This window comes from Cyprinodon variegatus, unplaced genomic scaffold, assembly GCF_000732505.1.
Source record: "Cyprinodon variegatus isolate N-32 unplaced genomic scaffold, C_variegatus-1.0 Scaffold460, whole genome shotgun sequence".
Classification (NCBI taxonomy): domain Eukaryota; kingdom Metazoa; phylum Chordata; class Actinopteri; order Cyprinodontiformes; family Cyprinodontidae; genus Cyprinodon; species Cyprinodon variegatus.
This window is the reverse complement of record NW_015150913.1, coordinates 583,177-603,078: the sequence shown is the minus strand read 5'-3', so window position 1 is coordinate 603,078 and position 19,902 is coordinate 583,177. Positions and strand designations below refer to the sequence as shown.

The 19,902-nt window shown below is 37.5% G+C and overlaps 1 protein-coding gene across 2 annotated transcripts in view; it reads right to left on the bottom strand.

Moving 5' to 3' along the window:
• Positions 1-19,902, bottom strand: part of mapk8ip1 (mitogen-activated protein kinase 8 interacting protein 1) — a 49,189-nt gene that overhangs the window by 25,271 nt on the left and 4,016 nt on the right. The window contains exons 1-2 of one of the 2 annotated variants that reach the window (XM_015389461.1): positions 14,479-14,776; positions 10,053-10,164 (exon numbers count right to left, since the gene is read on the bottom strand). In XM_015389461.1, coding sequence (XP_015244947.1) covers positions 10,053-10,164; positions 14,479-14,534 — 168 coding nt within the window. In that variant the 5' untranslated portion in view covers positions 14,535-14,776. Of the gene's footprint in view, positions 1-10,052; positions 10,165-14,478; positions 14,777-19,902 lie in introns of those variants that run through there. The other variant, XM_015389460.1, reaches the window with a different exon arrangement.

Below are 19,902 nucleotides of genomic sequence, written 5' to 3'. Positions count from 1 at the left end.
CATCCATCCATCCATCCATCCATCCATCCATCCATCCATCCATCCATCCATCCATCCATCCATCCATCCATCCATCCATCATGGACTCATATTCTATAACTCCCTTATGGTGTTGCTTTACCATAAAACACCTCCATCCCCAAACAATAATTTTTTTCACCTATATATTGTTAGCTGTTATTGCAGATGCTTGCAGATATTATTTTATGGTGAGAAATTATGGCTTACTCCTTTAAGGGAGTCCTGCCCCCTGTTGCTAAGAGACAGGAGGCAGGAGGAAAGAATTGCTGTAAAGATGATTGAATTTCTTCTATTCAGAGCCGACTGAGCAGGTAGATAAAAACTACATACGAAAACAGAAAAATAAACAAAAGCCTAAACATTTCCCAATCCCTTAAAGTTGTAGTTAGACTCGACAATGGTGCAAAATAGCATATATTTGTTTTTGAGACTTTGATGGCGGATTAAAAATCGGTATGTTTCACACTTGGTTTTGTCTGTTTTTTGAAATAAACAACATGAACAAAAAGTTTCTCAATATTAGCATAAAAAAATATTATTTTAGAAAACTACTCTTTATTACCTTAGATTATATATGTGTAGACAAACTACAGCCTTCCTATATTCATAATTTTTCATTTCATTTTCCCTCTAGATTAAACTGACATTGAAAACCAGCTTGGCATAGCAGATAAAATAAAGAAAATAAGGAATTTAGGACACATGAGTTGCTTTAATGAAAAACAAGATAAATATAGCAGAGCTAAAGAGACACACTAGTATTCAGCCCTAGATATATTTAGGATAAAAATGGTGTAATAGTAATTTTAAAGTTTGTGCATAAAAAAAACAAAAAATAAATAACCTTATCCATGAAAAGACAACATTATTGGTATATAATAAGATATTATACAGACAAAGATAAAATTAGTTAAACTGTATGAACACATCCTTAAATGACTGAGGACATGATCCTAACAGGAACAAGGAAAAAAAAGGCTTCTCTTGTGTCCTATTGAGTCGATGAGGCAGCCTCCTCTCTGGTTACCATGTGTAGAGCAAGTGACGTGAGCAGTCTCCATGGGAGGATTGTGTATGTGTTTCTTATTGCACATGCGCCAACACTACATGTATTTTCAGCTTTGTCACGTGCAGTGGGTGAGTGAAATACTGTTTCCATGGAAACAAGTCTACTTGTGTTCTCATATGCATTAGTGGTAGTGCTTTAAAGACTTATATATCACATTCTATCTCCTTCCTCTATTCAAAGAAATTATTCTAACAGTGGTGACACTGTTTTGTAGTATGAAAGAAATAGAAAAGCACCTAATTTATATCCACATTTTTAACAATGGTTTTTGTGACTCAAGAGTAAAATGCCCTAAACAGCTTTTTTGTAAGATTGAGAAATTACTCAATCACTTCTATTTTTCACAATTTTTAGTTTGACCTGTTTTGCATTATTTCTACACTGGATTCATGTAGAAGATTGCAGATTTCCTCTGCAATAGGTATGATACAAACACCGTAAGGAGTAATTTGCTCTGCTATAATTTACATAAATACACATTAGCTCTTCCCTAAAAAAAAATTTCGTCTCCCTTGCCAGGTAAGTTGTGTCCCTGCCGAGAGACCCTGTCAAAAAGGCAAGGCTGAATAGACATTGCAATTAGTTTAAGAATTAGTAAAACATATAGTGCAAACGGCTTTGTGCAACTGTCCCTTAATTTCTATGTGCACATCTGCAGACATTGAATTGACCACTTTGTGGCCCCACCCTGACATATCCCTCTTGGCAACCTTTCACACACCACAAATGGCTACACATCAAATCCATCCACCCTTATGGATCTGCATGGAAACACTCGCCTCTCCGAGCACTGCTTGAGTAGACATGATGATGATCCATGTTGTCATCTCATGTCTCTAAGGAGCATTATATCTCGTTATGCTTTGTCTGAGCTTAATCTGCTCCACATTAACCCTTACATACGATAGCCATGTGCACTTAAAATCCTATGCCATATGTCCCTCAGACATATGGCATATGCACCCTGTTGCAAATAATGATCATAAAACCCTTAAAAAAAAGAAAAAACTGTTACGTATAGTTGCTGCGGTTTTCTATTAACAGAAAGAAATGCTGGATAAATGTTTTCTTAGATATATTCAAAAGAGAAACTTTAAACTATTTTTGGTGTAAGTTAACCTTTGTGTCTAGTGTCAGGATTTAAAGGACACATATTTATTTACACTGTGGTATTTATCAATGTTTTTTTTTTTTTATTTGCATGCAAGTTTTTACACCAAGAGATAGTATTTAAATATCAAGGATTTTTATACTACTGTACAAAAAAGTTTGACTGTGACAGTAATCAGAGGGATTTAATGCTGTAACCATGAAGTCAGCATTCTGCCAAGTTCACAGGCATTCCAAAACTCTTTAAATTAGCAGTTTTATTTAAAACACAGACATACTACTCTTCACATGCATTTTTAAAAAAGTATGCCCCAAAGTATACAACAAGCATGTGTGCATGCTCCTCTATGCTCATGGTTTGCTTCTTATGGACCTTTAAATTCTCTTCTGCTTGTGTGTGGACCTGTTTCCATGGCTTTATGTCAACATTTGTCACTTTAAGGGTGGAAGCAACCTGAGAAAGTACACTGCTTATGATTGACTACTTTTCAAGAAATCCCAACTCTGCTGTTCTTTTGTGTAAGTGATGTTAGCAAAGCATCTTTGGGGTAATATATCTGCTCTCATAAATAGAATAATTGTGACTTTATATCCAACAGCCATCTCTGTCATCATGTGATGGTCACATAGTCAGTAAACCAAAACAAAACCACTTTTTCACTTTTTAACACAGTAGGATACATTTATTGGTTTGTTTATTTTTATCTTAACAATATTAGACAACATTAGTTCCAATTGTAGTGTGCACATTTGGTTAACTTCTTATATCTAATTCTGTCAAATACTTAATATTCTTTGTCATTCCTTTTCTGGTGTCGTGGAAAGTTCCTTTTACTGGGAGAATGCAAAGGCTGGCACACTTATTGACTGATTGATAGATTGGGTGGTACCATCTGGAGTTTCACTATGGGGGAGGACCATAGAGTTCTCATTTTAATATGCTGCATAATATTTTCTTTTTTCTGGCTATTGTGATTTGCTCATTTTGTAAATCTTGTTTAATTGTTAGTAATTTAAGTTTAATCCCTAAGCTAATAGCTTAGTTATTTTTGTTAAATTTGTGTAGCTTTTCTCCCTACCTTTTCCTCAGTGAGTCATTCTGGTCTGATCAGCCAATCAGTGAGCTTATCAGTCCCTTTTGTTTGTTGTGTGTGAGGTCAGTTTTGTTTGTGCAGTTACTTTGAGGTTTTGTTATGCTTAACCTTGATATTTTTTGACTTAACTTAGTCTCTTCATTTGACATCTTTTTATGGGCCCTGTCTTAGATTGGTTAGATTTTTTTTTTACTTTGGGGAAATAAAAAACCCATTTTTTCTTGATAATAACCAGTATGTCCTCACGCCTGGCTGGCTCGGTCCCTCACAAATCAATTGAAAAGTTTGTATACAAAATGCTGGACAAAATCCTGAACAGAAATTAAATTACCTGTGTTTAACTATGAAGAAAACTAATTCAACCCTCACTTTCCTCATTATTGAAAATGAAGCTAATGTTAGCTTAGCTCCAACAAAGTCCAACATTTAAAGTTCGTTATTTTAGAGCATATTGCTACTGCTGCCAGAGCTGTCATGACAGTGTTAAACTAAGTTATTTAATAATGACTTCACTTAACTAATTTTAAACTCTAATATGACAGCGATAAGCCTGCAGATGCTTTTCTTAAAGTAACTAGCTGCAACCAAACAGTACTGTCAATGGAAGTGGGATTTGTTAAAAAGTAGCCAATCACAGGCAGTTTACTTTGTCAGGTTCCATCCTCAAAGGGACAAAAGTTGTCAGAAGTGGACAGAAAAAGGTCCACATGCAGGTAAACTGTAGGCCAAAACACATATTTACAGAACCTTTAGCCTTTTTTTCTAATACAACTCTTAATTTATAACCAAATGATAACCAAGAAAAAAATCCACACTGTCACTTAGGCTGGACTCAGTCATTAAATCATTAAAAAGTAAAATGAATTCAGAAACAGACAGAAGGGTGCTGCAGGGCAAGATGTTTAGACTAAAACTATGGTTAGAAAGGAGTTTGCAGGTAAAACATGGACAGATCTAAAAAAGGAAATTCTATAATTTGAAGGCAAAATTACTCCAATGTATTTCTCTTAGTACTGGAAACCGTAAAGTAATTAAATATGTTGAACAGATTTAGCATTAGGTGTGAACACAGGCAATAACATTGCAACAGAAAAAAAAAGTCAACAAGGAAACACAAACCGGTTGTGAATATAGAAAAGCACATGAATCTTTAATCCAGACATTCCTCACCAGAAGCTTTCCCTGCTCCGGGTGTTAGCCTCTGCCTCTCCCTGGATCCTGTTTGCACAAATAACTGCAATGTAGAAGACCTGTCTGTGATAGCCAAAAAGTTCACATATGGCATCACTGTCATTGGTTTAAACCAGCACAATGACGAGTATGCATACAGAAACTAATATGGTCAGAATCACCTTAAGCTCACACACCGCCTCCGCTCTCTATCCTTAACAACCCTGAATTTACTGTGGATAACAGTAAGTCATCACCCATTTCCAGGGACTAAATGGTCCTCAATCATAAAAGAAAGGCCAACAGAGAGAGCACATCCCTTGCAACTCAGAAAGCAAGCCAAAAAGAAAAACAACTGGATGTAAGTTTTTGGTTTAAACTTTACATATTTTATCTGAGGGGATTTTTTTTCAGAAGAAGGACCTAAGTAATAAGGAACACTCTTCTGAGGAACAAAATATCTATACTTTTTAAAAGACAACCAACTCTTAGCAAAGGATTAAGGTTTAAAAACATACAGTCCAAAATTAAGCCTGATGCTAAGCAGTACTAATTACTCACTAATTAACCCTTTCCTGCATAGAATCAAACATCTCACAGTGATCTACCAGTACCAATATTGCCCTATGGTTTGGTTCCAACCTATGTCTAAATTCAAGTCTGCAGGACATTAATTAACAGTTTTAAAGCTTCTTTGTTATTGTAATTTTGAATTAAGAAAGACTTCATATGCAGGAGTATTGAAGGACCCAAGAATAATCTCTAACCACAAACACATAACTACTGTTCTTTTATTTTTTCATTTTCTTTAGAGATGCAATATTCAGGAAAATCTTTACCAGTAACTCAACAAGTAAAACTTGCAACATGAGCTGCTTCTCATCTTCTACACTGCCACAATTTAGTCTGTGTGTATGTCTATCATTCTGTGGTTTGGCTCAGCCACAAAGAATGACAGAGTCAGACCGCAACAAATAATCATACCCATCCTGATCTGACACTCATAATCAGAGTGTTAGGTCAGGATGGTCAAATACTTAATTGTGTATCCTTATAAGAGAAGAAGATATATGTTTAATATTGTTATTACAATTCGGTTATGGCTAGGAGTTTTTTCCCCGTTGCACCAGCTATACTACTAGGCACTGTTCTTGACTAAAATAAACTTCAGAATAAAATACTTCAGATACTCCATCCAAGTGGTTTGAGCCATAGTTTAATGTACACACTTTATACCGACTACTTCCATTAGAACTACAGAATATGTAGATAATATGTAGAAATTATTCTGACCAACATGAGCTCATTGTTTAAAAATGTTCAACAAACCCCTTATTCTGAAAACAACACCTTTCCAGTTTAAAGATATGTCCAGAGTAAATAAACATATCCAAAGACTGGTGAAGATTCTTGTTCATCCAGGTCATAATCATTCCAAAAAAAGAAAATAATAATCCAATGGACTTGGTTTGAAAAGGCTTTGCTTCCCATCTAGGAAGCCTTTTCAATTCAAAATGTCTGAATAAGTGTTGAGTTACAAGCTTTATATAGTAGCCCAAAAGATTTGTTTTGGCTTAGAAAACATGCAAATTGAACCAGAAGGACGGGTCCGCCACTTACTGTAGGACCACAAAAACGACTCCCCATTCCTAAGGGACACACCCTCTGATTGACTATACATCACATTCAACAGACTGCCATCGAGCCAAGAATATCTTAAAGAATTATCTTTAGTGGCATTAAGATCATGTTGCGTACTACATTTCTCAGAAGTGGCAGATTTGGGCAAAAATTACCTTGCCATGAGAATGAATCCTAAGTGAGATTAACCCTTTTGTTGCAACTGGTACGAGACTTGTTTTATCTTGTTAGTCAGAAACTGATCAATACTTTTTTTCCTCATTCAGCCCTTAAGAGATGACTGGTCATCAATTTTCACAATAAGTACAAGTGCAATAATAAAGCTGAAATATAGAAATCTGATTTAAAATTAGCTCCTAGGATAGGATGGGAAAAGGAAAAAATATCAAAAAGTCTTTTATATCTCAAAATATTTGCAGCCCTCTGAAATTTGTCAGTCTGGCCTACGCATTAATAAATGATCAAAGATGGATCACTAGAAATTGCCACTAAAAAGACCCTCTACCCTCCTGTTGCCAAGGATACTGCAACAGACTTTCATGGAAGTGGGGATGGTGGTTTCACTGGGAACAGAGCAAGGAAGACCTGAAAGAATAATAAATCTAAATCTTTTTTTTTTCTTCTAAGTTACCCATGCTTCAGCACATCTAGTGCAGACAGATGCATTTCACGATTTCTCTAGTTTAATTACAATACACTCTGGTCTATATGCATTACCGTTTGTTTTTTTCCATCTTCAATGCTGTATTATCTACATTCCCTCAAAACACAGGTTACATACAATTAGGATTTTGGCTCTGATGTAGAGTTTATTTCACTCTCTCAAGCCTCTCACCCTTGGGAAGATGGTGAATGCAACAGCTGCTTGGGGAAAAAAATAAAGCACAAGTATAACTGTCTATGTCATTGGTAAGTCACCAGGCAGTGTCAGTAAAATAATTACAGATAAAGAGAGAATCATTCATACTTCCGGCTTCTTTTTCCTTGCTTTAAGATAAACATGAATCATACTCTAAAGACGTCTGTTAAACAATATTGATTTTTTTGTTTCAGGTAGCTCTGGACTTAAAGGGACCATGCCCGGGTTGTAGTTGAGTTCTTCATTGAAGGGGAGGATAAGGTCCTAAAGAACTAAAGATAGAATTCCAAGAAGATTCCAAGAAGACTGGCCACCCAACGGTTGAAGTAATGTGTTTCTTAGGATAGTGTTGGAAACCAAGGCCAGCACTTTTCAGAATAAGGTTAAGGAAACTAAATTCGACCACGCCCAGTTTTGGCGGTTGTAGAAAAGGCCAAGCTTCATGTTAAAAGTGAAAAACCAGTCAGCTTTGAACTGTCCAAGATTTTGAAAGCTGTCTTCCGTAAAATGCTTAGAGCAAATGAACAGCTGAGCATCAAACTTTGCAGGGATCTTCTGATACACAAAAATAATCTATCTGGGAATCTATCTGGGAAGACCGATGAAAATTTTCCCCTTTTGCCGTGCAGCATGGAATACTGCATTTATGCCCGTGGTTCTGGCTCTTTTCAATAGAGAAACTGCCTGCTTTGTAATTCTTGTAGAAGTAAACCCAACTGTAGGGTAAACTGGTGTCTTACATCTACCTTCTACTTCATATTCTCATGGGCCAGTGAACCAGTGTGCTGTTCTGTATGTCAATTTCGGGGCGTGACAAAAGTACAGGCCAGAAACAAATAACGCAACATCCCTGTATTGATGTCAATTCGGTGCTTCGTTTGAATTCGGCCGTTTTATGGTGGAAGTTTAGAATTGTGAGATTTGCAGAGAAAGGAGGTATCGATGGGGTTTGAACATCTCTGTACATCCATTTCACCCACTGAACTATTGTTATTCACCTATGACAGTGTAAACTTGGTTTTGCATTCTATGACCCCTTCAATTTCATTTGATACCATATATTAATAAAATTATAAAGAAACACAATACAGAGAAGTCGAAAGTGAATTGAAATAGTTCTTTTACTAAATACTGATTTCTTTTTTTAAAGAGTGTAGTGCAATTGCCAGAGAGTTTGAATTAATTTACCCCTATTGGTAACAAATTATAATTACACCAGTGTTGTGTACGTGAATGGGAGAAGAGGAAAAGCATTGCAGTCTACCACTGCGATTCCAAAGGTCAGTTAAAGGCGTTATGTCCTCTAAGGTAAGAAAGTTATGAATATATAAGTTATCTCTCTAATGTGTCAATAGTGGCAGAGACTCAACAAAGTAATCGGGTGAACAAGAGCAGCATGCCGCAGCCACTTGCGCGCCCAGACAATCTCACTTGCAATACCCTCTCATGAACAGACTACAGAAGCTCATAAGGGGTACCTTGGGTGAATGGAAGGCGATTTATTTAAACTGTTGGGCAATGTAAAGGGCATGTGTGGGGAAAAAGGCTATATTTAACCTTTAAACTTACACAATAGTCCCTTAAATAGACTTAGACTTTAGACTTAGATAGTGTTTGTTGTCATTTTGTAAACACAGAGTGTATACAAAATGAAATTTTGTTTTGTAGGGCTTTCAGAACATTTGGATTGCATAAAGTGCAGCAGTGATCAAATGTAAACAGTGTGAGAGAAAAGACATAAACGCACTGATTTTGAAATTCATAGCATTAAATATGTATGGTGCAAATATGCAGAATTTCCGTTTAGTGTTATCAGTGTGATAACACTAAACCGACATAATTTAGAGATTTTTCAACAGTTCAGCAGTCTAATGGCAGTGGGGAAGAAACTGTTTCAGAATCTACTGGACCTGCATCAAATGCTGCGAAGCCTCTTCCCAGAGGGCAGCAGTGAGAGCAGTCCATAGTGGGGGTGTGAGGGATCATTGATAATGTTATGGGCTCTGGACACGTAGTGCTGGGATGAAATGTCTTTTATGGGGTGACGAGGATCCCCGGTGATCTTCTCTGCTGTTCTCACCACTCTTCTCACTTTCTTTCATTCTGTGCACTGCACCCGCCACACCACACAATGATGGTCAGAATGCTGTCTATGGTGCTTCTGTAGAAGGTGGTGAGGATGGGTGGGGGGCAGGTGGGCTCTCCTCATTATCCGCAGGAAGTACATGTGCATTTGTTCCCTTTTGACCAGGTAAGTGGTGTCTACAGTCCAGGTGAGGTTATCTGTGATGTGCACCCCAGGAATTTGGTGCTGCTGACCACCTCTACAGCTAAGCATGTTGATGAGCAGTGAAGCGTGGTTAGGTCGATTTATCCTGAAGTTGACGATGATCTACTTCGTGTTCTCCACATTCAGAATCAGACTGTTATCTCAGCACCAGCCCACCAGCTGCTCCACCTCCTCTCAGTTTGCAATTAATGCAATGTTTTTTTAAATACATAAAACAAATAGGGTTTTTAACCTTCCAAAATTTTTTGTTAATTTCTACTCTCATGTCCTTCCAGTACTACCAAAAGTTTGTATCATATTTTGGAATAAACAAAGAATTAGGTCATTAGTAGGTTTAAATTATATATTACAAAAAATGTAGATAAAACAAAGTATTAACCTTTAGTTTTGTTTTGAGGTGTGATGATCTAAGGGCAGAGAGTGGATGTCTAGACCCCTTTAAAAGAGGGACCTCTTCATCCACCTGCTTTCTCTCTCTTTTCCTCCTCCACCCGTGGCTCGACCCTACATGACCACGCACACTTTTAGTTTACTTTGTTCTTACCCAGCACCCAACATTATACCGTATTGCTATCTTACTGATTGCATTTGCAACAAGTACATACTGAAGACATACTAAAAAAACCCACTAAGGTTAAAATCTCGATCTCTGCTTTAGCTTTGTCCAAAAGGTGTACAAGTTCACATTAAAATAATATGAAACAACTAGTTAGCAAACCAGTTCAATCAATATTCTAACAATATTCGAACAGTAAGAATAGCATATTTTATCAGATTTTGTGACTCATGACGTCTTACTCTTATATCTGGGCCGTTACAGTTGAGGCTCATCCCTCGCTCGTCAGTGATCTCTGTAATCTCCGAGAGGTCATCATCCTCAAACTCATCCAGACTGATGTCATGAGTCAGCCTATTGGTAGCAGAAGATTGGGATAAGAAGGGGTAGGTAGAGATGGAAGGGGGGAAAAAAAAGTTAATCTCTCTGCATTTAAAATTCAAAGCCCATGAGATTAATTTAAAATGTGTGACCAAAAGAAATAATTATATTTCTAAAGTCAAACATTATTCAATAACTTTTCAAGTATCAAGTATCCAAGCCTTCAAAGAAAGAGGAATTAATGGAAATTCAAAAATTTCCAGTGTAGTGCAGTCATACAAACTGCTTTCTGATTTTGTTGAAGATATAAACTATAAATTCTGATTTGAGACCATTTTTTGTTCTAATAATTATCAAATTCATTTGTGTAAAAAATATGTGACTTTAATGTTACCAACATTGGCATAACAAAAAAGACAATTAATTGTAAAAGACAATTAATTAATTGTAAGTTCCTTGTTGAAACATTATACATACATGGTATACTGAATGTGTTAGTTTCACTCTTAAAAAAAGTGTATAAAAACACAAGCATAAGAACAACAAAATCGCCAGCAGTATATTTGCAACATAGTACCAAGCATTTACTTTGATAGTATTTCATTAATCATAACTTGACTGACTCTAGCCTTAAGCATAAAGAACAGAGCAAAAACCTCAATGTAATTATTTACTGAAGAAAATCAAATCAGTCAATGTAAAGCACATACAGCATGAAGCTGTTGCAGACCTGGAGAGCTCCTTCAGTGACAGACTGCTGCTCCTTATATGCACCAGGGAGCATTATCACAGATCCTTCCTTCCAGTAGCTATAAGACTATAACCACAACTCTTCCTAACAACCTCAACATTGAACATTGTTGAACATTGTAGAGCAAGGACCCTGAGCATCACCTTCATCAGACTGTTGCAGAATAGTGTCTTTCCTCAGGCTTTTTACATCTACTGTTAAGAAAGACCCTATAGGAGAAGGCCATGAATACAGACTTTCTATGATGTCACAAATACTTTGCCTAACACCCTCCATTTCACATCACATCCTTACCTTCAGGGTACAGCAGATAAGTTATGCTGCTTCAACATGCACCACTGCTAAATGGGTGCTATTTAGGTGATAATTTAAAGAGTTTATCAAGTATTTTCTTCACACACAGAGCCGCATAAAGTGCATTCTGATTCCTTGTCTCCATTAAACAGTATAAATGATCCTTGACCGGACTCTGGATTGAATCCTTCTTCTGCTCTAGTACACCTCCACTCTGACATAACTTCTCTTGCAAATACCAGTGGGGCTCCACATAAGTTGTATTAAGAAAGTATTAAATATATAGCTGTCAAAAGGCATGAAAATCTAAAACTAGATGATATTGGTGACTGACTGGACAGTGATTCAGGTTAGACTTATCAGATACATAAGTACAGCACTGCAGTTTTATTTAAGAATGAAGTGATTTAAATCAGTATATTGATCCAGAGTTCTTTTATATATCTGTTTTATGCTTAATCATTGATTCTAAACAACATAATGAACAATTTCCTTTTTCTGGTTGTGATTTTAAATACTGTAAATACTGATTAGTACATGATTGTAGCTTTAGCTAACCCAAATATTTACACTCCCCCTACTGATAAACATTCATAATTTAGCTGCTGTTTCATCACCACTTTTCAATGCTTTTTTTCCTCCATACATCTGTATCCTTCTCCCTTCACTGTTTTGTGCCCCCAAAAGCTGTTTGTCCTGCCTCTTTATCTTCTATATCTATCTATCTATCTATCTATCTATCTATCTATCTATCTATCTATCTATCTATCTATCTATATATATATATATATATGGAAGAGTGAAGAGTGAATATGGAAGAGAGAGAATCGGGCCAAGGTTGTTATCAAATTTGATATGCTAGATTATCACATACAGTAGGAGGAAAGATGATGCCTTAACAGGATGCAGCATATTTTCATAGATCAATCAAATGTATAGTAAATAGAAGTGATCCACATGCTAAGGACTTCAATGCTTCCTATTAAACAAAGGCAAGAAAAAAACATAGATATAGAAATCAGTATCCTCCTCAGCAACAGGCTTAGATATGCTTGTATTGAAAAACAAGCATAGTTAGATCATTTTTTCTTGATGAACATTGAATCACATTTGAGTAAACAATCCTTGATATTTTCTAAACCTTGTTAATTCTGCCTGCTATCTGCGGGCCATTAAGAGGCTGAACAGCACAATATTTTTCTTAAACGAATAAATGATAAGCTAAAATCAGTCACAAGAAGCACATTGGAGAGAACCAACCAGTTATCTGACTATGCTCACTGTGGTGAGCCATGGTACATGGTAATGTTTCTTTATTGTCACTCAAGGGTACAATGATATTGTAACTGTCCTGGTATGCATATGTGGACCAACTGCAACTGACTTTAGCAATTTTAGTTTAGAATAGGGAAATGTTACAGGAATATCAAATGAGTAAATTAGGTTTTCCAAAAAATTGACACAGCTTATACAGAAAATAGCTGTTGAGTTTGGAAAATTTCTTGCTATTTAAGAAGTGGTCAAATGGAAATAATTGATTTTTAACAGTAATTTTCATGTAAAAGCTTAACTTAATTCACATATCTTTTAAAGTAGAAGAAATCAAACTAAAGTTGATGATTCGACAGCCTGGCCTTCCAACTTAAGTAACCAATAATTTTTTTTAATTCAATTGTTCCATTTATTAAGTTACAATTGGCTCGGTCAGGTCCAGTCAGGTCTGTGCATGGCTTCTTAAAAAGCTGTTTCAAGAGCAATGGCAGAGCTACATGGTTGTTTTATCATTTGTGTTGCAAACAAGCCGCCATAATGTGTTAAAAGGGTCTCCTCTCCTTTATTTCATAGTGTAAGAATATAAGAAGGTAAAACCGTAAATTTCAATCCTACAGGGCATGAATTATTTATTTTGTACTACTTTTATTATGTTTAAAACTTTTGAAAAACATCCTAATGGACACAAAGACTGCAAAAATGTGTTAAAACAGGAGGGTATTTCAGAGTCATGCAGTGAATTTCTGTGGTTCGGTGTTTGTCTCATGTTTAAGATGTCCTTTTTGATTATGTGGAGAAATCATATTGTGCAGATAGACACAGCACTACAGGATTGATGTTTCAGTTTGTATTACTATGGATTTAGACTAAACTGCTGCCTTGTTCTGACAGTGGGGTGTAATAGGGCAGTGAACTGGCATTTGTACATCTACATGGCATCCATTACGTGTGCATTGATGAAGGACACTATGACCTCACACTTAGGATATAATGGGACAAACAAGCTTACTAGTCATTAAGAAAAACTGGAAAGCCAAAACAATCATAGCTAAAACATACATAGGTTTTGATTTATAAATGCTAAGACACAAAATAACAATTCACTATTCATCTTCAATAACATTTTTCGTGCGGCTGAAACATTTATATTTAATTTTACAATAAAAAGTTATATGTAGTTAAATGTTATGGTTAGTTAAATGTAAGTAAATGTGAAAAAATATATTGATAATACAAATAATTTTATCAATGATATCAAAATTGATGAGAAAGGGAAAAATGTGAGGCAAAAAAGCTAAACAAACACCCAAAAAGCAATTAACAGTGCCAAAACCCATGTCTAAATTACAGCAACAAACTCATGCTGTTTTTCTGACATTAATGGATATATAACTCTGATAACTATATATAACTCTATATAATCTACAGATTTTAGCTGACAAGCTAATTTCACCCAAATATACTGTAGCCAAGTTAGATTTAATAGCAAATTTGAGCAATACCCTTTACATCTTTCAGCTTACTCTGTATATGTTGCTGTATATTCAGAAATCACTTGATCTTGTCAATACAAAGAGGAAACAAGACCCCAATGCAGACAGTCATTCATCAGCTTTGCCCTCCTGCAAGGACAAGACACGGGGTATTATCCGGACCAGGGTTGTCCTGACAAATTCAAGACATTGGGTTTTAGAAAGGTAAAACACTCCTGTGCATGAAAACAAACTCTATCGATAACAGAGTAGTTGTTCTGCATCAGCACTTTTGCCATCATACACATGTACTACATAAGACCTCCAAGAATATTTTCTGACAGATTGCCCACTTCCTCTGTATGTTCTGCATCCAATGTAAAAATAAAGGAAAAAAATGTGCATAGGTCTCATGCATCCGGTCTCCTTCAAGGGCTTGCCTGCTTGAGGTGAACGATGCAAGGAAATGAAGAAAAGATCATGAAAAGAAATGTAGACAGTTGCACACTCACAAGGTCACACTCATACATACTGCTAGTCACAAAAACAATGCCCTACCATTTCTCCCACTGGTCCTCCATCCAACCCTCTCCTCCTTCTCCTCCAGAGTCCATTCTGTACGTGAGGAGGGCATCCACAGGCAAGAGAAGAGAAGGATGAGAAGGAGCAAGAGGGTAAGAAAGTGAAGCAGGGAGGGAGAGAAGGAGGAGCAAACAGGAAGAGAGCCCGAGGAAAAAGGAGGAGGGGTGCAGCTCGTCCGGGTCGGTAAGCGAGGAGTCAGATTGAAAGCATTGCTTGCTACCACTCGTCCAGAGGGGAGAGAGATAGATGGGGTAATTGTTTGAAGCTGTAGCACTGAAGCTGCCAAAGAGGAGTAGTGTTATATAACCCTCACTGTGCTGTGTGCATCAGATTTACTACGCCACTGCAGAAAACTGCTGGTGTTAGCAGATCATTCAACAGCACGGGAAGCCCCAACCGGGAAAACATTAGCACAACAGGACACTCCCCTGCATGTCTCTCTCGTTTCAAGTGTCAAGCTCAATTATTCATGAGGAACATCAATTATCAGAGGATTCATTTTTTATTGTTTTGTGTATCAATTGATCAATCTTGCCTACAGAAAATCCCATATTGTCTTTTTCTATCAGTTGTAAAATGATAGTCCTGTTTAGCAATGTAAAACACAAGATAGATTGTTGTTTATTCAGTCTGTAAGACTTAAATTCCACTGTGACTAATTTATGGTTGATTTGTATATTTTTAAACAGAAACCCAAGGTTTTCTTTTTCTAGCTCGAGTATTTTGACCTGCTTATTGAACATCCAGTCTGTGCAAAAATACTCCGGCACAGTAAGATATGGTACTATAGAATAAAGTGACAAAAAGCCACAAGAAAAGGATTGAGCAGCAGCAAGAGGAGTCCTGGAGGGACAACCCCCAAAACTGGTGGGAGGAGCTACAGCAGTGGGAGGGGCCATGAACAAGACAGCAAGAAAACCATTGGTAGAGCTAGCTGAAACGGAAGGAGCAGCAGTAGCAACTAGGGATGGAACGGTTTATGAAAACTGTCCGAACCGTTCTGTTCAACTGTCTTGGTTCGATTTGCGTGTGTTGCGTTCGGTTCATGCGCTGCTCCTTTTTCTCATAGGCGAAGCGTGTACTCTCCAGAGCAGAAGGTGGCGGTACTGCGACCAAAGCCAACCACCAGTAGTAAACAAGAAGATGAAGCGAAGCAGCGTAGCCGGGTGTAGCAGAAAAAAATCAGTTGTTGTGGAGAATTGTGTCGGTATGGCGAGTGGGAAAGAACAGGAGTTGGAAGACGCGCCAGCAGCACTTTATAGGTCTGCTGTATGGGACCACTTTGCATTTAGAGTGACCTACGATGACGGCAGAAAGAAAGTTGTGGATAAAAGTGCAACAGTGTGCAAGCATTGTGCAACATGTGTTGTACTATACAAGACATAATAGATTTTCCTAACAATCAACTAGGCTTGTCCCGATCCGATACGTGGATCGGATCAGGACGCCGATATTAGCAAAAAAATGCGTATCGGCAAAGCATGTAAAATGCCGATCCAGACTGCCGATCCAGTTTAAAAAAAAAAATCCGGTCCGTATTTTCCAGTTTCGCCGATTGAAACGATCCATTCCACTATTTTGCGCCAGTGTTTCCCTGTTTTGCATTTTTATTAAAACTTACAGTAATACTTGCACCTTTAACTGTTTACGGTTTTACTGTTCACTGTGCAATTTCAGATTGCTATTCATAATTTTGTCCAGTTTGTGTTTATCTCTTAATAAACAGGTAAGTTTGTTGTTACCAAGCATTGTGTTTTATTCAATCTCACCTAATTTAGCTGGCTAGATGTTATCAAGAGTACTAAAACCCTTTTCAACATGAGTCTTACAACTAAGGCTAAATACTTTAACTTAAACTTAAATACATGCTCGGATAGGCTGGTATCGGCCAGTATCGGTATCGGATCGGAAGTCCAAAAACAATATCGGTATCGGATCGGAAGTGCAAAAACCTGGATCGGGATATCTCTACAATCAACATAAAAAAAAACCGTGACCACAAAACCGTGAACCGAACCGAACTGTGGATTTTGTGAACCGTTCCACCCCTTGAAGCACAATACTTTTGCTGCACAGTGTGACTTTAAGTAGTCAGAATGTTAAAGCGGAAATTAAAATTAAATTAAAATTACCCATCCTGCAAACAGGAGGCCTGGGTTCATATCCCAGGTAGGAGAAATGAGCTGCCAGTTTGGGTACTTACGCAAGACCCACTCTGGGGCAAAGGAACCACAGCTGAAGCCTAGTGGGCGGATATTGCGCCACAGCGCAGAGATAAGGCATCTTAAGGGGAGAACTCTGGACAGAGCCAAAGAACTAAAGACATTCATCAATAAGTTAAATTCAGAGGCAAGCTCTGTCTCCTTAGCTCCTGCCCACAGTCAAACAGACATCCCATCTTCGCTTTCACCCAAAGCCTCCCTACAGACCTCAAATGTTTATCTTGTTCGTGTTTCATGAACCCTTTTATTTCAATGTGTTTGTTGGTGCTGCTGCTTGTCACTACCTGATCCATCCTGTAAGCATGATCCGTCCTGAGCATGCGCGAACAGAATGAGATCCGGATTGCCGTAAAACTACATAATAACGGTTCTAAAAATAGTTATTTATATACTTAAAACTTTAAAAAAACGCTAAACTACATATTGAAGTTTAAAAATATTGAAGACTCTTCTGGAAGAAATGGATACGTTTTACATTCTCTCCATTGTATTGCGTGATGTCATCATCGGACATACTCAGAGCAGTCACAGTAACGTTTGAAAGGCTATTTAAGTGTTTTTTTTTTAGAATATGCAATATTTACACAAATACAAAAATATTCAAAATGAACCTCCCCCCCGCCGGAAAAGACAAAAAATAAAAAAGTAAGAAAAGCTAATTATTGCCTATCCAGAAGTTATTCTGTTGGTGCATGTGCAGGATGAATCGTGCTTCTGGGTAGCGATACTGCTTCCTCCACCTACCACCTGTCTGTTTCTCTGTGATTCTATAGAACCTTTTCAACCTTTGTCTTACCCAGGAGATGGTTCCAGTGATGTGGAACACCTCCTGCCTTGTTCCAAAATAAAAGAATACTCAGCCAACAGTCAACAATGTCTATATACCTATTCTCCTGGAATCTGATATAAAGAAGGTCCTAGAGAGACTTATCTAGATTCACCTGGACAAGCACTCAAACAGTTATTAAGTTGCCTGCAGTTTGCTTTTCCCTATGGAGTTGAAGATAATATCATGCAATGACACCCGTTTTAACAAACCCATTGTTATTTAAATAAAGCAGACAGCACTGTGAGGATCAGGTGTTTTCATATCCCCAGTGCTTTTAACACATTTCAACACATTTTTTTTTTTAGACAGAGTCACAAGAAGAGGCTTTAACAATTGCACGGAAATTCAAAAACTACTTGTCAAAATGTCTACAGTTTGTGAGACTCTGACATTGACCAATCAGTGAATCGGATACCGATCCAGTCATTTCTATTTGTAGTGATGTTATACACAGCAATACAAGATCTAGTGACTACAATTTTATGATTGCAACGCTGAATGTGTCGTCCCACAGAGCACACACAGCAGATGCTAATGATTTATAAATGTAATTTTTTTTTTTACCTTGTTTTAACTATGCATATGTCAAGCATGATGCCTTTACTTGCCTGCAGAGGTTAATTTATTGAACAAAAGTATTAGATAAGTATAGGATATCAGCCAATACGCTTGGCCCCTGTATCTGTAGGATTGTTCAAAATTAGATCGCTACACTTCTACTGTCATCCGAATACACGGATTACTCTGCAGTTGTTGAGCCCATCAATGTTGAACAGTAAGCTCATAAACTGCTCTGTGGCATGGTGTCGAAACCACCTGATCCTGAATGTGAATAAAACAGAGAAGGCCATCTTTCTACTTTAGAACCTCTGGAGATGATTTTTGACAGGGGAGTTTTTTTTTAGAAACTGAGTAAGATCATGGACAACCCTGAGTGCTTCCTTTTAGAAGGCTGTTGAACAACAACAATGTGTCTGCAGTCAGACTTCACCAGGTCCACTGCAAGATAGATCACTACAGAAGATCCTTCTTGCCTACAGGTATCGACATCTGCAACAATTTAGTGAAATAAAAACCCTAAAGGAGTTACAACACCATTTCATTTTCCTTCGTGATCAGCAAATTATTGTTGAATTTAGTTGAATTAGCTGAGTGAGAGTGTGAATTTTTAACTAGTAGAGTCTTCAATAAGGTGTGCAGAAAGGGTTGACCTTTCAGGATGTCCTGCAGCATACTGTGACAGCTGCAATTTCACACACTGGTGATTTCAGTCACCAGGGTTTATTGTGGCGTCTTACACAAGCTTGGGAATTCACTAAGTCAGCCGCCTTCCTCCAGAACTTTTGATTTACCCCTTAAAGCCATGTAAAGTATCTCACCTATTAATTGGAAGAGTTATGCCATAAAAAAATGCATTTGAATTGTTTAGGAAGCTGTAGAGATGGCAGTGCCACTGTTATCTGAGTTAATGTTGAAAGAAGTGTAAAAATAAAAAGAAAGTAAAAAAGACTGTACCCGTAGACGATTCAGTTTCTAATAAACCAGAGAGACAAAGTGGACCAGCAGTTTCATTACAGAAAGGTGGTGGCATTAGCAAAAACATGTCTGATCAGCAGAATTTAAAAGACAGCAGCAAATAATCAGTAGATAAGAACTGCAAACAAGGCAACTACTGTCTGGGACAAGACAAATGCATGGTAATTAATTTAAATTGCCCTGAAAGCGTGCTGCACAGTGTATCAGTGGGTAGCACTGCTGCCAATTCCCAGCTTTCTGCATGGAGTTTGCATGTTCTCCCTGTGCCAATGTGAGTTCTCTCCAGGTACTCTGGCTTCCTCCCACAGTCCAAAAACCATTAAGTTAAATGGCTTCTCTAAATTCTCTTTAGGTGTGAGTGTGTGCATGAATGGTTGTTTGTCCTGTTTACCTCTGTGTTGCCCTGTGATGGTCTTCCAGAATCTCTAGCCTGATAAACCAGACTAAATGAGAGATGAAAGGTGTTATTTAGTCTGGCCCCGATGAATGAGACATCAGAAGATTGTTAATGAGAACAATCCATTGTTTTTCAAACCATGTTTGTGTCTGTTGGCCAACGCTCTGAGCGAAACTGAGTGAATACGTCCTTCTCAAAAATGAATGAGGTTATAGAGCCTCTTCCTGCACACGTTTCAACAAAAACCCCAAGTCTAATCCTTCAAAAACAGATTCCAAAGCTGAGTCAAAAATCATCATCAGAGCCAGGAGTCCTTCAAGCACGAATATGCCGAAAAAGGCCTGCTCCAGACGGGCTGCGGTTAGCCTTGGATGTAGGGCTGCAACAACGAATCGATAAAATCGATAAAAATCGAC